Here is a 19,639-nt window from a genome sequence, read left to right on the forward strand (position 1 = left end):
ATGCGTGGGCGACTGCTGGTCTTCCATAAACAACCTTGCCCGGATTTGGGCCTGGGAGGGTAACTTTCTAGGTGCAATCCCACGGTCAGTCATGACCAAAGGGGGTCTCAATTATATCAAGTTAATTCCACCACTACCACCTTACTCTGTTTGCATGAACCGGTAAAAGCAGCCTTTTTTGACCTACTAAATATAGCAGTCAAATTCCTTCAAATAAAACTCTACAGTCTTAAAAGGGAAGAACAGTGTATTTTGTGTCCCAGATATACAAAAATAAAAGATAATCATAACTAGAATGCCTTTGGTCACATATTGACTTGGTCAGCTGACCAGGGGCTAAAACATAAACACATTCTTATATTGAGTTTATTATGGACAAAATAACGAGAATATTTTTCTTAGAATATTCATATACATTATAATGTGGTGCAGGCATGGCTGCGTGGTAAAGAAGTTTGTTTCCTAATCAATTGCATGGTCTTAGGTTCAGTCACACTGTGTGACACCTTGGGTGTCTTCTACTCTAACCCAGGGCTAACCTAAGCCTTGTGAGTGAATTTGATAGATGGAAACTGAAAGAAGCCTGTGATATGTATATGTGTGTGCATGAAAATTTATGTTTGCATCTTCTTGTCATGACATCGTGTGACAGTTGTAAATGAGTGTCACTGGCCTACAAGCAGTGTCATTCATTTTCAATATTCTGTGAAATCATGTCTGGCCACAGACAAATATTGCCTTGCTTGGAAATAGGTGAAGGTTGGTGAAAGGAAGGGCATAAAGCTGTAGGGAACAAAAATGCAAGCAACAAAAATGATGACAACAACGATGATGATGGATACAATGTCATGCAGTGAGACTGAACCCAGAGCATCACTACAACGAAAACTTTTCAACTATTCAGCCATTTGTTTTGTATTTTTATCTTGTTTAGTCAGGAGAGAAGGCAGTGCCTGTCACCCTTAATAAGACTTCCAAGACTATAGGGAAGAAGGAAGAGAGTATCTTCAACCCAGAGACTTGACCTGAGTGGACTCTACTGAAGGCATCCAAGGTATCAGATCATCGTCATCATCATCATCATCGTTGTCATCGTCATTGTCATCACCACCATCATCGTCGTCGTCATCATCATCAGCATTGTTTAATGTCTGCTTTCCATTTTGACATGGGTTGGATGGTTTGACTGAGAACTGGCAAGCCAGGTGGCTGCACCAGGCTCCAATCTGATCTGGCAAGGTTTCTACAGCTAGATGCCCTTCTTAACACCAACCACTCTGAGAGTGTAGTGGGTGCTTTTTATGTGTCACTGGCATGGGAGCCAGTCAGGAGGCACTAGCATTGACTATGCAGTCAGGTGGAACTAGCCATGGTAGGATCTGAACTCAGAACACAGAGAGGCAGAACAAATACTGCAAAGTATCCAGTCTTATGTTCTTACATCTCTGCCACAAATTGGTTCTTTTATATTTTTTCATCAACCCTGAAACAATGAAAGGCAAAGTTGGTTTTGATGGGATTTGAACTCAGACTGCAAAGTGTCAGAACAAACATTGTAAGGCATTCATCTGATGCGCTTCACTGTAATGCTTGAACCACTTAAGGACAGACTCATACACTAATACACACCCACTCACACACTTTAATACAGGGATAGCCAACCTGCGGCCCACTTGATACTTTCTTGAACAAGACATTAAAAAATTTTATCAACAGTTAAAGATTGCAATGAAAAGTGAAACATGATAATATTTCATGTTGAATCAATGATCATTCATTCATTATTTTAATAAGAAAGCAAAATGCTTTCAATTCTGTCAGTATACAAGTGACCCTCAAAAGACTTCCTGTGATTAAAGTGGCCTGCAATGTAATACAAGTTGGCCAGGCCTGTTCTAATACATGTACATTGCAGAAACTCACATAACCAAACGTGCCAAGACAAACACAAACAAACTTCAGAAAGATCTATTTTTCAGATTTTGTATACTTTTTTACTTGTTCAATCAGTTGACTGTGACCATGCAAGAGCACCGCCTTTAGTCAAGCAAATTGACCTGAGAACTTATTCTTTGTAAGCCTAGTACTTATTCTATCGGTCTCTTTTGCCGAACCGCTAAGATACAGGGTTGTCAAGTGATGTTGGTGGGAGAAACACAGACATACAAACATATACACACACTTACATATATATATATATATATATAATACATATATATATATATATCACGTCACGTCATCACATCACGTGACCGACCAGTCCATCAGATGTAGTTACACATCGCTGGTCACAATGTGTTCGCATTGTTTTAGCCTTCGAATGATGCTGGCTAAGCGAGCAGGCCAACAGAAGAAAGAGTGGGAGAAAGAGTGGTGATAGAGTACAGCAGGGATCACCACCCCCTGCCGGATCCTCGTGGAGCTTTTTAGGTGTTTTCGCTCAATAAACACTCACAACGCCCGGTCTGGGAATCGAAACCGCGATCCTACGATCGCGAGTCCGCTGCCCTAACCACTAGGCCATTGCGCCTCCATATATATATATATATATACATATATACAATGGGCTTCTTTCAGTTTCCATCTACCAAATCCACTCACAAGGCTTTGGTTGGCCTGAAGCTATAGTAGAAGACACTTGTCCAAGGTGCCATGCAGTGGGACTGAACCTGGAACCATGTGGTTCATAAGCAAGCTACTTACCACACAGCCACTCCTGCACCTATCGTATTAAAATGATTTACAAAAGAATTTACTTACAATCGGTGGAGTTTGAGTAACACTTCCAAACGGTGCAGGAATATTCATTTTGTTCATTAAATGAAGAACCTGATGACGAAATAGTTTGTTTTTAGAGAAAATATCAATTGGAATTTCAAACAAAACATTCTTATAGTAGAAATTTTAAAATCTTTGTAATGTGCAGAAAGAAAAAAAATTATCAAATTGCTTCTGTCTTTTACATGTTTTAGTCACCAGAATGCGACCATGCTGAGCACCACCTTGAAGAACTGACTCCAATACTCATTGCTTTTTTTTTTAAAGTCTGGTACTTATTCTATCAGTCTCTTTTGCCGAATGGCTAAGTTACAGAGACATAAGAACAAACCAACACCAGTTGTCAAGTGGTGGTGGGACAAACACAAACACAGATATTTTATATATATATATAATTAAGAGAAATAACCTCTATTAAGCAATCCAATAGTAAAAGACATTATCTACACCATATAGAAAAAATGCTTATTTAATATAGTGATTTTTGAATAATATTTATTATAGTATATTTAAATTTTTTCTATATGGTGTAGATAATGTCTTTCACTATTGAGTTACTTAATAGAGGTTATTTCTCTTAATGATATACATATATATTGTGAAATTTTTAGAAGTGCTATATTGAATTTTTCCCTGTAAGTTTGGAATTATATTCCCTATTATTATTATTATATATATAATTTCCAGGATTTAGGAGAACCAGATACTTAAATAGTCAAGTACCAAGGTTGGGTTGGTGATAGCACTATTGTAGACAAACAGTATTTAAGGACAAATATATACTTACTAAAGTAAACGCTTTATCAATAAAAAAACATATCTGAAACAGCTGTAGTGAACAACCCACCTGTTGTTATTTATTTATGTGTGTGTGTGTGTGTGTGTGTGTGTGTGTGTATATATATATATATATATATATATAAATAGATGAGTGAAATCTTCGAAACATGTGTCGGAAGTAAAAGTATTTGAATTATACCTGCGTTAAACTCCATTTATTTATATATATATATATATACATATATATACATATACATATATACATACATTTACCCAAAGTTCCAGTCAGTAGATTGAGCCCAGAAGCATGTGGTTGGAAAACAAGCTTCCTTCCACACACCCATGCCTGCACCTATAAATATGTATATTCTGTGCAGCTACTTTATTGCTCTTTGATTCAAAATTTGAATTTCTAATCCAGCCATGTGATCGAGAAATGATTATCTCCCTTACAATAACTGACCACCAGGACACACCACATGTTTCAATAATTAGTATTATAAATCATTTCATCCGGAGAACTCAAAGGAGATAAAGCTATAAGCAGCTTTATCTACTTATTATACTCAGATCTTCTGTGAATATGATAGATGTGCTACTACAGGTAACCTTCCACTTTTTTCTGTCCATGGGGGTTTTTGCATTCAATATTCTACAATGCCATCATTTATACCAATATCTACTTGAGTTCCATAGTTGAAATATTTCATAGCTCTCAAGCACAGAAAATGGATGTTAAATGACAATAATGATAATGATGATGATGACAATGGTGATCCTATTTATATCAGCATGAAAAAAAAAAGGTACAAAGCGAAAACCAATTTTCATGTCAAATATTCACAGAGTGGACAAAGAGATGAAGATCAAGAATAGGTTTTTGAACTACATTTCATACCTGGACATAAAATTTTGGACACGATGCCAAAGCATTGGCAATGTTGGTAAGAATCGATACAGTTGGTGGTGGGTATATGTAACTGAGACGGGGGTTTGCACAGTACTGGATTCTGGAAAATAAAACATAAATATTTTACTTGTTTCTAGGGTTGGATTCAGTGTACAAGTTATTTATACAATTCAAAATGTGTTGCACAAACAGTATAAGTTGTATGTATGTGTGTGTGTGCATATATATATATATATATATATATATATATATATATATATATATATATATATATATAGATAGATAGATAGATAGATAGATGTACATAGATAGATAGATAGATACATAGATAGATAGATATCATCATCATCATCATCATTGTTTAATGTCTGCTTTCCATCCCGGCATGGGTTGGACAGTTTTTGACTGAGGACAGGGAAGCCAATAGGCCGCACCAGGCTCCAATCTGATCTGGCAAGGTTTCTACAGCTGGATGCCTTTCCTCATGCCAACCACTCCAAAAGAGTAGTGAGTGTCTTTTACATGCCACTGGTACAGGTTTACATGCCACTGGCATGAGTTTATGTGCCAGATATATGTTTTATATATATGTATAACATTCAATGTGCCGGTGACACGTAAAAGCACCGTCCGTTCGTGGCCGGTTGCCAGCTCTGTCTGGCCCCGTGTCGGTGGCACGTAAAAGCACCATCCGTTCATGTCCGTTGCCAGCATCGCCTGGCCCCGTACCGGTGACACGTAAAAGCACCATCCGTTCGTGGCCATTCGCCAGCTCTGTCTGGCACCTGTGCAGGTGGCACGTAAAAAACACCCACTACACTCGCGGAGTGGTTGGCGTTAGGAAGGGCATCCAGCCGTAGAAACACTGCCAGATCTGACTGGGCCTGACGAAGCCTTCCAGCTTCACAGACCCCAGTTGACCCGACCAACCCATGCTAGCATGGAAAACAGACGCTAAACGATGATGATGATGATGATGATTCAATATCATTATGTACTACATAAATACTGCATGGCTGTGTGTGTGTGTTTGGACCTTCTTGATGCTTTAATGCATGAAGGGTCAGCTTGACAGCAGAGTCTTGGTTTGCTCAATATAATAATATTCATCATTCAAGTCCAATGGCGAATATTGTTGTAATGGGCATGGTTTGTGCAGAACCAATCCCAGTTCCTCATCATCATCATTTAGCATCTGTTTTCTATGCTGGCATGGGTTGGACATTTTGACAAGAACTAGTAAGCGGGAGAGCTGCACCAGGCTCCAGTCTGTTTTGGCTTGTTTTCTATGGCTGGATGCCCTTCCTAATGCCAACCACTTCACAAAGTGTTCCAGGTGCCTTTAATGTGTCACTGGCACAGGTGCCTCTAGCATGTCACCGGAACAGGTGCCCTTAGCATGTCACTGGCACAGGCGCCTTTTACATGTCACCAACACAAGTGCCTCGTGCCATGAGAAAATGAGCACCAGCCATATAAAGACGTAGCTCCCCACCTCTCTTTCACTCTCTGTGGCTGTCACATCCTGAATGTGTTGTTGGGTCAAAGGGTAGGAAAGTCAAGAGGATGTCTATTCCTGCTTATAGACTACGAAGATTTATGAAAACAGCATGGAACATGTTTCCAACTCCTACCCTTTCACACATGTCTACTGACTCTTTATATGTGGCTGTGGTAAGTAGCTTACTTACCAACCACATGGTTCCAGGTTCAGTCCCACTGTGTGGCACTTTGGGCAAGTGTCTTCTACTATAGCCTTGAGCCAACCAAAGCCTTGTGAGTGGATTTGGTAGATGGAAACTGAAAGAAGCTCGTCGTATATATATGTATGTGTGTGTGTGTGTGTGTTTGTGAGTCTGTGTTTGTCCCCCACCCCCAACATTGCTTGACAACCGATACTGGTGTGTTTGCTTAGTGGTTCGGCAAAAGAGACTGATAGAATAAGTACTAGGCTTACAAAGAATAAGCCCTGGGGTCGATTTGGTCGACTAAAGGCGGTGCTCCAGCATGGCCGGAGTCAAATGACTGAAACAAGTAAAAGAGTATATATATATATATATATATATATATATACCCTTTTACTGCTTACTGTCAGTTTTTCGAAATCAGTGGCAGACGCCACTAGAAAAACTCTTATATATTTGCAAGGAAGCCTTCACTTTCGTCACATCCTGGTGGTTACCGCCCGTTGACAAGGGACAAATATCCCGAAACTAGTCTGAGCGTATCACTCAGGCTTGCGAGGAAGGGATGGCCTCCCTTTGCAAATACTTCAAGGGCACTGATATGGTGTCTAAAGCCAGCTAGAGACGACGATCTCTTGGGGCTATAAAGCTACAGTAACACCCCCTCCCCTATGTGGTTAGCCATAAGATGGCTTCTATACTTTATATATATATATATTCCATTTTTCTTGTTTCAGCTCAGAGCTGCGGCCATGCTGATGCACGTTTAAATAGAAGTAAAATGGCCTTATTAAGGGATAAAAAATATCCAATGAATTATTGGTTTGTTGCCTACTATTTTTTGTGAATAGCAATATTCCTAAAATAATAGGTTTAAGTATAAATCTTGGTTTATAAATATTCAAATTAAAATTCAGAAAATGGAGATGTAACATTAATACAATTTATTAACTGGAAAAATTCAACATGTTCTCTTACAGTTAAAGTAGGAGACAATTGTCCAAGGTGTCACACATCGGGACTGAACCCAAGACCACATGGTTGGCAAGCAAGCTTCTCAACCACACAGCCAAGCATGTGCCTATTGTGATATATGCAATATACAAAACTTGAATTCATAATAAACACAACAACCAACATCACAGATAAAATATTTCCCACAACCAATACACAGTGCCATATAAATGACAGCCTAAGGGCATCCAGTCGTAGAAGCCATACCAAAGCAGGAAATGGAACCTGGTGCAGCTCTTTAGCTCACCAGCCCCCATCAAACATCCAACTCATGCCAGTATGACATTAAATAATAATGATGATGGTGATGAACATCTGTATAACAAAACAACTTACCCCCATTTCAAATAGCCTTCATCAATGTGAGGTTTTGGTTCAAATGTCTTCTCTTTTGTTCCTTGTTTAGAATTTCTTTTGTCATCCTTCTGTGGTTTTCTGTCAAACACCAACAATACAAAAATTACCGTTATTAAAATACGTTTCTCATAAATAATTTTTCTCATTGGCTTTTGTTCTTTGTTTTTTCAGATAAAAATAGCAGTTCAGCAAAAGATACTGATAAAATAAGCAGCTGGCTTAAAAATAAAAGTACTAGGGTCAATTCATTCCACTAAAATTTCTAAAAGGAAGTGTCCCAGCATGGCTGCAGTCAAATGACTGAAGTAAGATAAAACATCCTTTTGCGTCTGTCCACTTAAGAAGCTTGCTTCCTAACCATGTGGTCTTAGGTTCAATTCCACTGCACAGCACCTTAAGCAAGTCACTTGTGTTATAACTCCAGGATCACCAAAGCATTGAGAGTGGATTTGATAGATGCAAACTAAAAGAAGACCATCATATAGACATACACACGTGCACACACAGACACGTGTGTGTGTACGTTTGTCTATGTGTGTGTGTGTTTGTGTATATATACATACACACACATACTGAGTGAAGTATAATCATTTGACTTAACTACTACTCATTTGTAGAGCAAAATGAAAAACAAAATCTCTTCCATGAGCAACATGGTGGCTCAACCTACTAGAAATAATAGTTGAATCTCTCTCAAATCAATACTTTACTATTCTAAAAATAGGAAGGACTCACAGGAGAGTGTAGTCCTGAGTATACAAAAAAGGATGTGATAGTCATGATTGGAACATGTTTGATCATAAATCTGTTCAGTTAGCGCTAGTCAATGACTTAGCAACAAAAACAACACTTCCTATTACAACTTCCCTACAGCTAAAGTAGGAGACAGTTGTCCAAGGTGTCACACAGCGGGACTGAACCCAAGACCACATGGTTGGCAAGCAAGCTTCTCAACCACACAGCCAAGCATGTGCCTATTGTGATATATGCAATATACAAAACTTGAATTCACAATAAACACAACAACCAACATCACAGATAAAATATTTCCCACAACCAATACACAGTCCCATATAAATGACAGCCTAAGGGCATCCAGTCGTAGAAGCCATACCAAAGCAGGAAATGGGACCTGGTGCAGCTCTTTAGCTCACCAGCCCCCATCAAACATCCAACTCATGCTACTACTACTACTACTACTACTACTACTACTACTACTACTACTACATTATAGAATATATTCCAGAGCTTGCATATAGTTTCAATGTTAAATACCTCTCATTATCAATAAATTTTGGAAAGTGTTCCTGCTGGGATTTTCTGGAAAATTCTATAACAAGTTTCTTGTCAAACACTTCCAATTGATGGAGTCTTTCTAAAGCCTGCAAGAATGAATGAATGAAACAATTTAGCTAGACCAGAATGTAAATATGAAATACTACAAGACAAAACAACTTTCAGTTTAAATGTTGAAACACAATTTCAAGAACAAAATTTGCTAAACAGGTGCAAAACCCAATCCAAAATGTTTTTATCAGGTGAATGTTCAAAACGTTTTCAATGCCCCAACAAAATTTTAGGGGTTACACTTGCACCCCCTGCACCTGACCCTATGTGTTTAAATGATACAGGCACAGGTGTGGCTATGTAGTTAAGAAACTTGTTTTGCAACCAGGTAATCAGAGTTCAATCTTGCTATGCAGATCTTTGGGCAAGTGTCTTCTACTATAGCTCCAAGCCAACCAAAACCTTAACAGGGGATTTGATGGATAGAAACTGAAAGAAGCTCGTCATACATGTGTGTGTGTATGTTTGTGTGTGTGTGTGCACACCCTTGTTTAGATATCATGTGATAGTTACAAATGAGCATCATCAAATGAGGTTGTTTGTTTCCAGTCTTCTGTGAAAAACATGACTAGCTGAGGCAAAAATATTACTTTGCACCAAAGGATGTGGGTTGGTGATAGGAAGTGCATCTGGCCATAGAAAATCTACCTCAACAGATTCCATTTGACCCATACAAACATGAAAATGCAGACATTAAAATGATGATAGTGACTGACACACTGGAACACATCATGTCTAACAACCTTTCCAAAGAACATCATCATCATCATCATCGTTTAATGTCCGCCTTCTATGCTGGCATGGGTTGGACGATTTGACTGAGGGCTCGCGAACCAGATGGCTGCACCAGGCTCCAATCTTGATCTGGCAGAGTTTCTACAGCTGGATGCCCTTCCTAATGCCAACCACTCCGAGAGTGTAGTCGGTGCTTTTACGTGTCACTGGCACGAGGGCCAGTCAGGCGGTACCCACAACGGCCACTTATTATTAATATCCCAAAATCTACATAAAAACAGATTTAATTTTCATAACTAAGAAATGCTTCAATATTGAAGAGTTCAAGTCTTTTGACAAGATTCAAGTACAACAGCCTAAGAAGTTGCCACTTTGTATATATGTGATTCCTTGTCTTGATATCATGTGAAATTTGTAAACAAGTGTCAATGTCGTATAAGCAGTGTCTTTCATTTCCATTCTTCAATGGGAAAATATTACTTTGCTAGGAAACAAGTGAGGTTTGGTAAGAGGACAGCATCCAACCACAGAAAAATGTGTCCCAACAAATTCCATCTGATCTATGTGAGCATGAAAATGGAGACATAAATATGATGATTTGTATATATGATATTTGTATTATTTAATGATGTCAAATGTATGTCATTTCCATTGACTTACAAAGCTTTGATCAACTTGAGGCTATAGTAGAAGACACTTGCTCAAGGTGCCATGCAGTAGGACTGAACCTAAAGTGATGGTTGAGTAGGAGACTTCTCACCACACAGCCATGCCAGTGCCAATTTGATATATATATATAAGTGAAAGTTTTGTGTAAAAATATCAACATTGTATGATGGATAACATAATAATCTTTTCTACTATAGGCACAAGGCCTGAAATTTAGGGGGCAGAGGCCAGTCGATTAGATCCACCCCAATACACAACTGGTACTTAATTTATCAACTCCGAAAGGATGAATGGCAAAGTCGACCTCGGTGGAATCAGAACGTAGCGATGGGCAAAATTATGCTAAGCATTTTGTCCAATGTGCTAATGATTCAGCCAGCTCGCTGCCTTATTATGGATGATGGATGGATAATATAACAATGACATACAGCATAGATGTAACAAATATCACATAAATGTGACAGGGGAAAATGATATAGAAATGGCTTAAATGCATATCATATTTGCTATAGAAAACTAATGTGATAAATATAAAATGCATTAGAATTGCAAAATGGGACTTAAGTGTGACAAAAAACAAAATTAATTCATCTAAAATCATCAGCATTTAATTGATAATATTAAAAGTAACAAGGTAAAATCTTGAGCACAAAAGTATATAATTTGATACTTTAAACTTACATTTTTGGCAGCTTCTTCATCACTAAATGTTGCAAATGCACAATGCTTCTGGAAAAACAAAAAAACATGTGTAAATATTTTTGAGTTTGAGAGGACAGTGTAAAACTAAGATACAAAAAATATTGTATCTTAGTTAAGATACAAGATAATACAGAGAGAATTTTGTAATCGTAAAAAAAAAAGTTGGAATGTCCATGAAGATAAAATTGGACAACCAACACATGGGTCATCAGATCATACCAGCTGCAAGAGTTTCATAGAATTTCTAGGTCACTGAAGTGGATGTCATCGACATAGATATACCATGTCCACCTCCCGGTTGCTTTGGCCCTGATAGTGTTTCTCTGTGGGTATGCTTCATTGAGTGACAAAGGTAACTGGTGCATTCATTGAGAAAAAATTAGAGTCTACGCAAGTCAGTGCTCTACTGACTTGCATTCAAAAAGCATGGGATGCTTTTAATTTTATGTTGATTTAGAGGAGTACAAATGGGTTCCAAATCTTCAAGATATGGTACCTTTCAAAAAACAGACTGGTTTTCTATCTGGCTAAAGATTAACTCTACAAAGTATGCAGTGAATATTCAGCTTTGTGAGTTCCTGTAATACATGAAAAGTAAGGTAAGCACACTTACCTACCCACCCACTGGATCTGGTTAGTATGAATATAAAGCGGGTAGAATGTTTGAGCCAGATACAGCTAGTTTAAATAATGACTGGCTCTGAGGGACTACCCAAGTAAAATAGGCATAAAAGGGGGTCCACAGGTAAAAAAATGGTTGCGAACAAGTGTAATAAAGGGACACAACAAAATACCTTGTGGTATTTTGTCTGCTGCTGTTCCACTACTTTTGCTGAGAATAACCTAGCTACATATGTCCTGGCCTAGACAAGGCAATGGCTGAGCCTTTATAATCAAGCTGACAACCTAGAAAAGAGAAATGGAAACAATTCAAGCACTCACCATTGAATTATCTAACACTTTAACTCTGATGGCTCCAAAATGAAACAGCAAGTTTTCTTTATCTTCATTGGTGAGCTGGGATGGTAAATGCCGTACCAGCAATGTACTGTTTATATCAGCCATTTCTTATGTGAAATAAGTTCTGAAAGTATATAGAGACAAAGTCTTTATTATTGGTTACAGTATAAAATAAAAAAGGTGGGGTTAGCCAAATAATATTTTAAAAAGAGATGACTTTTATTATATATTTTTCATATTAACAATACACAAACTAACCAAGAAAAAAAGAGCACGAAAGAAATAATTCATTTCAAGGGGGATAATTCTTATCCTCGTAAAATAATATTGTATGTCAACCGTGCTTGATGGCATAGAAGTCCTTTTTTCTGAAAAAAAAAAAAAACGCTACAAAAATTACCACAGATCCTATATGCAAAGTTGGACTCATATCACATGCTTTAATGCACTAAATTTTTTTTTTTTAATTCCTGAATATGAGCTGCTGAAATAGGGATGCGTCTAATATGCCATCAGATACGGTGTTTTCCTAATGTTAGAATATGTAATTTTAAACACTTGCTCTTTATATATATAGAGAGAGAGATAGATAGATATTCTTTTACTTGTTTCAGTCATTTGACTGCGGCCATGCTGGAGCACCGCCTTCAGTCGAACAAATCGGCCTCAAGACTTATTCATTGTAAACCTAGTACTTATTCTATCGGTCTCTTTTGCTAAACCATTAAGTTACAGGGACGTAAACACACCAACATCGGTTGCCAAGCGATGGTGGGGGAGGGAGCAAACACAGAAACACAAATACATACATATAACCAAATCCACTTGGTCAGTCTGAGGCTACAGAAGACCCTTGGCCAAGGTGCCACGCAGGTGGGACTGAACCTGGAACCATGTGGCTGGTAAGCAAGCTTCTTATATATATATATATATATATCATCATCATCATCATCATCATCATCATCATTTAGCGTCCGCTTTCCATGCTAGCATGGGTTGGACGGGTCAACTGGGGTCTGTGAAGCTGGAAGGCTTACGTATATTGCTGGCTATGTATGGCAAATAACTGGTCAAGTGTTACTGACAGTTTTACATCGACAATGACACCTGGCAGTCGAATATTAAGAGCTGAAGACAAGAAATCTCTAGACCAGTGTTTCTTCTTCTTCTTATTATTATTATTATCATCATCATCATCTAAGGTGGCGAACTGGCAGAATCGTTAGCATGCCAGGCGAAATGCTTAGCAGTATTATTTGAAGTAGGACGTGGGGTAAAAATGGTTAAAAAACACTTCTCTCTAGACTATTATATAATTGAAAAAATGGACCAATAAGTACAGTTACTTAAATGAGCAAATTATAACTGATCATACTAACACTGTTGGTTTGTGTTGAACAGTCTTATACCAACGATTTGCTTATGCATTGGTACCTATCAAGTGCTATACCAGTAGTCTTCAATCATGCTCCATGTGTCTCTTGGGGTACCACATAAGTGTTTGTCATTAAAATTTATCAGCAATAAATTGGTTATACATCAACAATACGCAAAATATTTTACTCTCTCTTTTACTTGTTTCAGTCATTTGACTGTGGCCATGCTAGAGCACCACCTTTAGTTGAGCAAATCAACTTCAGGATTTATTCTTTGTAAGCCTAGTACTTATTCTATCAGTCTCTTTTGCCAAACCGCTAAGTTACCGGGACGTAAACACACCACTATCAGTTGTCAAGCGATGTTGCGGGGACAAACACGGACACACACACACACACACACATATATATATATATACATATATACAATGGGCTTCTTTCAGTTTCTGTCTACCAAATCTACTCACAAGGCTTTGGTCGGCCCAAGGCTATAATAGAAGACACTTGCTCAAGGTGCCACGCAGTGGGAACGAACCTGGAACCATGTGGTTGGGAAGCAAGCTACTTACCACACAGCCACTCTAATAAAATTCCTAATAATATTTAATTCTCAGGGAATCTTTTTAAATATTGAATGACTATGAGGTTCCACCTGAGTAAAATAGAGATCCAAAGGGTCCATAGGTAGAAAAAAAAATTGATTGAGAACCACTACCCTACACTTTTGTAGATTAGATGAAATGTCATCATTTACACTTGGCTGGCACCACTTCCCACATATCAATTAGGCTGAAGACAAAATATGAAAATAAATTGTAAATAAAATTCAGAAAAAATGGACATTGAATTAGTGTAGGACAGCATTATTCAAACTGTGGGTCCTGCCCCTTCAGTGAGTCGTGACAAAAAGGAAAGAAAAAATGCAACTGAGTGCAAAGTGCAGAACGTAAACAACTCTAAATGTTGCATAGTACTCATAAACCATTGCTAGTTTTACCGATTTCTCCCATGACAATGCAGGCTTTACCAATCAAAACATAATAGTACATATTATTATGGATTCCTTGTACGTATACAAAAAGGATGTTATTGTAGTCGAAATAACTTAAACCTTTTGTCCAAGACAATCAACAGTCTCACTTCTCCTTCTCTTTTTTCCTTGAATTCTTAACTATCAAACAAGTTTGGATAAATTTTAATAACTAGTTATCAACAACTCTAGCAATCGACAAACACACACAGATACACACTCTCGTGTCTTGAATTGTTAATCATTAAACAAGGTTGTTGCAAACCTGAATGGCTAGTTGTCAACAGTTTTTACAACAAACTGGCCTCAAGTGCTGGTGGTACGTAAAAAGCACCATTCGAGTGTGATTGTTACCAGCATCACCTTACTGGCACTTGTGCTGGTGGCATGTGAAAAAACGTTCGAACAAGGTCATTGCCAGTGCCGCTGGACCGGCTCCTGTGCAGGTGGCACATAAAAACACCATTTGAGCGTGGCTGTTGCCAGTACCGCCTGACCGACCCTTGTGCTGGTGGCACATAAAAGCACCCACTACACTCTTGGAGTGGTTGGCAATAGGAAGGGTATCCAGCTGTAGAAACTCTACCAGATCAGATTGGAGTCTGGTGTAGCCATCTGGTTTGCCAGACCTCAGTCAAATCGTCCAACCCATGCCAGCATGGAAAGTAGACATTAAACGATGATGATGATGATGACAATGATGATGATTTAATGTTTTTTATCAGTCTTTACTAATTTTACATAGCATAATTTTCCTATTTCTTTTTTTTGATATATTAAATTTAAATGGGATAATATAATCATCATTGTCATCATTTAACATTCATGTTCTATGGTACCATAAGAGCTGGCCAGGCCAAAGCCTGCACTAGACTTCTGTGACTGTTTGGCAGAGTTGACTTAGTGCTTTTTATGTGGCACAAGCACAGGTGAGGTCAGTTTTGGCAAGGTTCTTACAGCTAGATGCCCTTCCGAACACCAACCACTTTACAGTGTGGACTGGGTGCTTTTAAGTGGCACCTGCACTAACAGGGTTACCAAGTACTTGCAAGATTGGGAAATTAGGAAGAGTAACCCAACATGGATGATGGGCATTTGCTAGTGTTTACCTTCATTTTTTTCTATATATTTAGTCACATTTCATAAGGTTTTGTACTTATTCTTTGTATATTTTATGTATATATATATATATATATATATATATATATATACACACACACACACATATATATAGATACATATATATATATATGTGTACATATATATATATATATATATACACACACACACACACATATATATAGATACATATATATATATGTATATATATACATACACAAACACACACGTATATATATATATAAATATATACAATCGAAAAATAGGATAAAATCTTTATAAGAATTCATCAAGTAGTTAGCATGAAAAACCTCATAAGGATAAAATTTATAAATTATTCCTTTTAAATATATTTATTTATACTAAGGTTTAAAATGGAGAAGATGTTAAAATTTAAGAGAATTTTAATTCATGCATGAATTAAAATTCTCTTAAATTTTAACAAATTTGTTGAGTTTTATGGATTCCTTTCCATATATATATATATATATTTATCAGAAACACCCCCAATGATGGATTTTTATGCCATTCAGAAAAAGAATGATGAAGGAACAGGAGTACCATCAACATTAACAGATATATTTGGAAATGCATTTTCCATGAATGTTGTTAAAGATGATAATATTAGCGAGCAAGTGCTGACTTCTTTTGAGACACCTAAGAAAAAGATGAAAGTAAAAAGACTTTATAGTGAGGAATACTTGGAATATGGTTTATGAAATGGGTGGATTATAATGGAAATGACAGGCCTCAGTGTTTGATTTGTAATGATGTTCTTGCTAATGAGAGTTTGAAGCCTTCGAAACTAAAAAAAAGACACTGGGAAAAACAGCACAATGAACTTTCAAATAAACCTTTGGAATATTTTCAAAGAAAGAAACAAGATTTACAGTCATCAGTACAAGTTTTTTGTCCCAGATTTGCTGAAAAGGTTATTGTTTGGATATTGTATGTACTATGCTTGATGAAAAAGTTGCCAAAAAATTAGCAGTAATACCTGCCAGTGACAATACAATATCATGGAGAATTTAGAAGGAATGCTTATTGCAAAACTACAATCTGGTATAAATTATGCAATACAGCTAGACGAAAGCACTAACATTGCAAATGGTGCTACACTTTTAGTTCTTTTTCAAATATTATTTACTTTACCTTTATGTCGGAATTTCCTTTAAATTTATTTTTCTAAAAATATTTTTACATTCAGATACATACAATTCCAATATGTGCAGAATATAAGAAATATACATATAAATTGTCGGTGCTAAATGAATGAACCTGGTGAATAGAATTTGTCTTTGGTTTATTGCATGTGGGTATAATGGGTCGCAATGCAAAATGTGGTTCTTGCAGTGGGGTTGCAGTAAAAAAAGTTTGAAAAATGCTGGTATAGGAAATAATTTGGGCACTCCTTAAATACAGAGGTCCAGATGCATCTACGTAACGATGTGTTTTTACAGTGCACACTTGTTAGGTTAGGTTTAGTTTTAAGGTGGGTTATGGTTGGTTAGGGTTAGGTTTACGTAGATGCGTTGAGACCTCTGTATTTAAGTAGTACCATAACTTTTTTTCCATTTTTGTGGTAATAAACAAAATAAAAATGAATTATTCTACTGAATAATCAGTTTTACATGTGTATAAAGCATGCTTGCCTACTTCAAGTAACCTTTTGATCAAATCAGAACGATGAAACGTTAATCTTAAATTATGTTTTACGTTTTGCTGTGTGGTTACGAAGCTCGTTTTGCAACCATATAGTTTCGGGTTCAGCCCCACCACGCGACACCTAGGGCACGTGTCTTCTACTAAAGGCCCGGGTCGAACGTCTTGCGGGTGGATTTGGTAGATAGAAACTTTGTGGAAGCCCCTCGTATGTATGTATATGCGTGTCTTTACATCTGTCCCCGCATTGCCCAGCAACCGATGTTGGTTTCTTTACTCCCAATGTAACTTGGCCGTTCGGGAAAAGCAACCGATAGAATGATTGTCATCTCATCTTCGCCCACTTATTTCTGGGCGGGTCGTGGGGGAAGCATGCCTTCAACCGGGCCCTGCCAGAACCAACTATCGCTAATTGATCTGGTTACATCTCAAAGGTGGACCAATTGAGTTCGTGGTCTACCGCTGTATCAATCAGGCTTGAAAAATAATTGCTGGGATCGATTTATTCGACTAAATCTGTCAAGGCAGTGCCCCAGCACGGCCGCAGGCCAGTGACTGAAACAAGTAAAACACAAGATAAAGATAAAGACGTAGATAAACTAACCTACCAATCTTTCTTAGAACATACAAATAAATTAAGTCTTTTGTTTGTCCACCGACGGTCATTTAACAGCCATTTTGTATTACAAATAACAAGCGGCTGTTGACAGACCATTATTTTACATTGACACCCAGTAAGGAGAAAAATAATTTTGTGTTTGTACAACAGTGAAGTGAAGTGATTTACCTTTGAAGTCTTAATCTGGACGGAGAATCGACAATTTGGGAGATTGTCTTTTACTATATAATTTTTTTAATGAAAGTGTTTCAGTTTAAGATATTAATTTTTTAACGGTGAATATATCTTTACACTTTGTAACAGTGAAACGTAATACAAAATATACTCATACTTTTCATATTGTGCGTGTTTCAGTCATTAGGCTGTGGCCATACTGGGGCACCGCCTTGAGGAATTTTAGTCAAACGAATCGACACCAGTACTTATTTTTTAAAAGCCTGGTACTCATTATATCGTGCTGTTTTGTCGAACCGCTAATTTAGAGACGTAAAAACACCAACACCGGTTGTCAAGTGGCGGGAGAGGACAACACACACACGACGGGCTTCTTTCACTTTCCCTCTACCAAATTCACTCACAATGCTTTGGTTGGTCGAAAGCTATAATAGCAAACACTTGCTGAAGGTACCACGTAGTGGGACTGAACCCAGAACCATGTGGCTGGGAAGCAAACGTATTAGCACACAGCGAAGAAAAATTATTTTAATTTTATTCTTTTTCCTATGAATATTCGTTGCTTTTCCATATTTCGATTTGTTTAAAAAATAAAAACATATACGAAAGCACACACGGCAAAGACTATTTTAACTAAGGACTATGTGCAATATAATCAGACCATCTATACATTTATTATTTTGGTTATACTGTTGTTTTAAACCTATGTCATAAATCTTAAAGATAACAAGCAGTTATGGGTTGGAATGAGACGACAGGGCGCAGCTGTTTGGGCGCTAATGATTTGGCATAACTGACTGGGCATTCAGTTTGTTTTAGTGTCAGTACTTTTTCGCACTGAAGACAAACACTCACGTGCACACACACAGAGGCAAGTATGCACAGAAATATACACATACAGATAGAAAGAGTGAGAGAGAGAGACAAAAAAGAGAGAAACAGACAGACAGAAAAAATGAGAGAGAGAAAGAGAGGGAGAGAGACAGAAAGAAACAAACGGAGAGACAGGTAGGTAAGTAGACAATAGACGGACAGACAAACAGAGGGAGTGGGAAAGAAACATTACATTTTATTAACTGAACACATTTGAAGACGATGAGCAGGCAGAATCGTAAGTAAGCTAGTCAACGTGCTTAACAGCCTCTCTTACGACTTCACATTCTGAGTTCAAATTCCACCAAGATCCACTTTGCATTTCATCCTTTTGAGATCGATAAAATAAGCGCCAGTTGGGCACTGAGATCTATGTATTCAACTAGCCATCTGACCCATGATTTCAGGCCTTGTGCATGATTGATACAGACAGTCTCACTCCTCGGATACACAAAGGAAAAATGTGCTTATACACGTAGGCGCAGGCGTAGCTGTGAGGTAAACTGTTTGCTTTCCAACCACATGGCTCTTGGTTCAGCCCCACTGCGTGACACTCTGGGCAAGTATTTTCTACTATAGTCTCGTGTTGACCAAAGCCTTGTGAGTGGATTTTGTAAACGGAAACTGAAAGAAGCCCGGTGTGTGTATGTGCGTGTGTGTTTGTGTCTACGTTTGTCCCCCACTACTGCTTAACAACCGGTTTTGGTTCGTTCACGTCCCCGTAACATAGCGGTTCGGTCAAACAGACCGATAGAATAAGTAAAAAAAATGTAGAGGAATCGAATCATTCTACAAGGCCACAGCACGGCCACAGTCAAATGACTGAAACAAGTAAAAGAAAGATAAACA

At 37.7% G+C, this 19,639-nt stretch overlaps 1 protein-coding gene across 3 annotated transcripts in view; it reads right to left on the minus strand.

The window, feature by feature from the left end:
- The window catches only part of LOC115215050 (RNA-binding region-containing protein 3), a 29,566-nt gene extending 11,715 nt beyond the window's left edge, over positions 1 to 17,851 (minus strand). The window contains exons 1-7 of one of the 3 annotated variants that reach the window (XM_029784188.2): positions 17,733 to 17,851; positions 11,920 to 12,061; positions 10,957 to 11,004; positions 8,800 to 8,906; positions 7,504 to 7,602; positions 4,457 to 4,568; positions 2,761 to 2,829 (exon numbers count right to left, since the gene is read on the minus strand). In XM_029784188.2, the coding sequence (XP_029640048.1) occupies positions 2,761 to 2,829; positions 4,457 to 4,568; positions 7,504 to 7,602; positions 8,800 to 8,906; positions 10,957 to 11,004; positions 11,920 to 12,042 (558 nt within the window). In that variant the 5' untranslated portion in view covers positions 12,043 to 12,061; positions 17,733 to 17,851. Of the gene's footprint in view, positions 1 to 2,760; positions 2,830 to 4,456; positions 4,569 to 7,503; positions 7,603 to 8,799; positions 8,907 to 10,956; positions 11,005 to 11,919; positions 12,062 to 17,118; positions 17,254 to 17,728 lie in introns of those variants that run through there. The other 2 variants (XM_029784190.2, XM_036505225.1) reach the window with 2 other exon arrangements.
- Positions 17,852 to 19,639: the final 1,788 nt, after the last annotated feature.

Source organism: Octopus sinensis, linkage group LG8 (assembly GCF_006345805.1).
Source record: "Octopus sinensis linkage group LG8, ASM634580v1, whole genome shotgun sequence".
In the NCBI taxonomy this organism is placed as follows: Eukaryota; Metazoa; Mollusca; class Cephalopoda; order Octopoda; family Octopodidae; genus Octopus; species Octopus sinensis.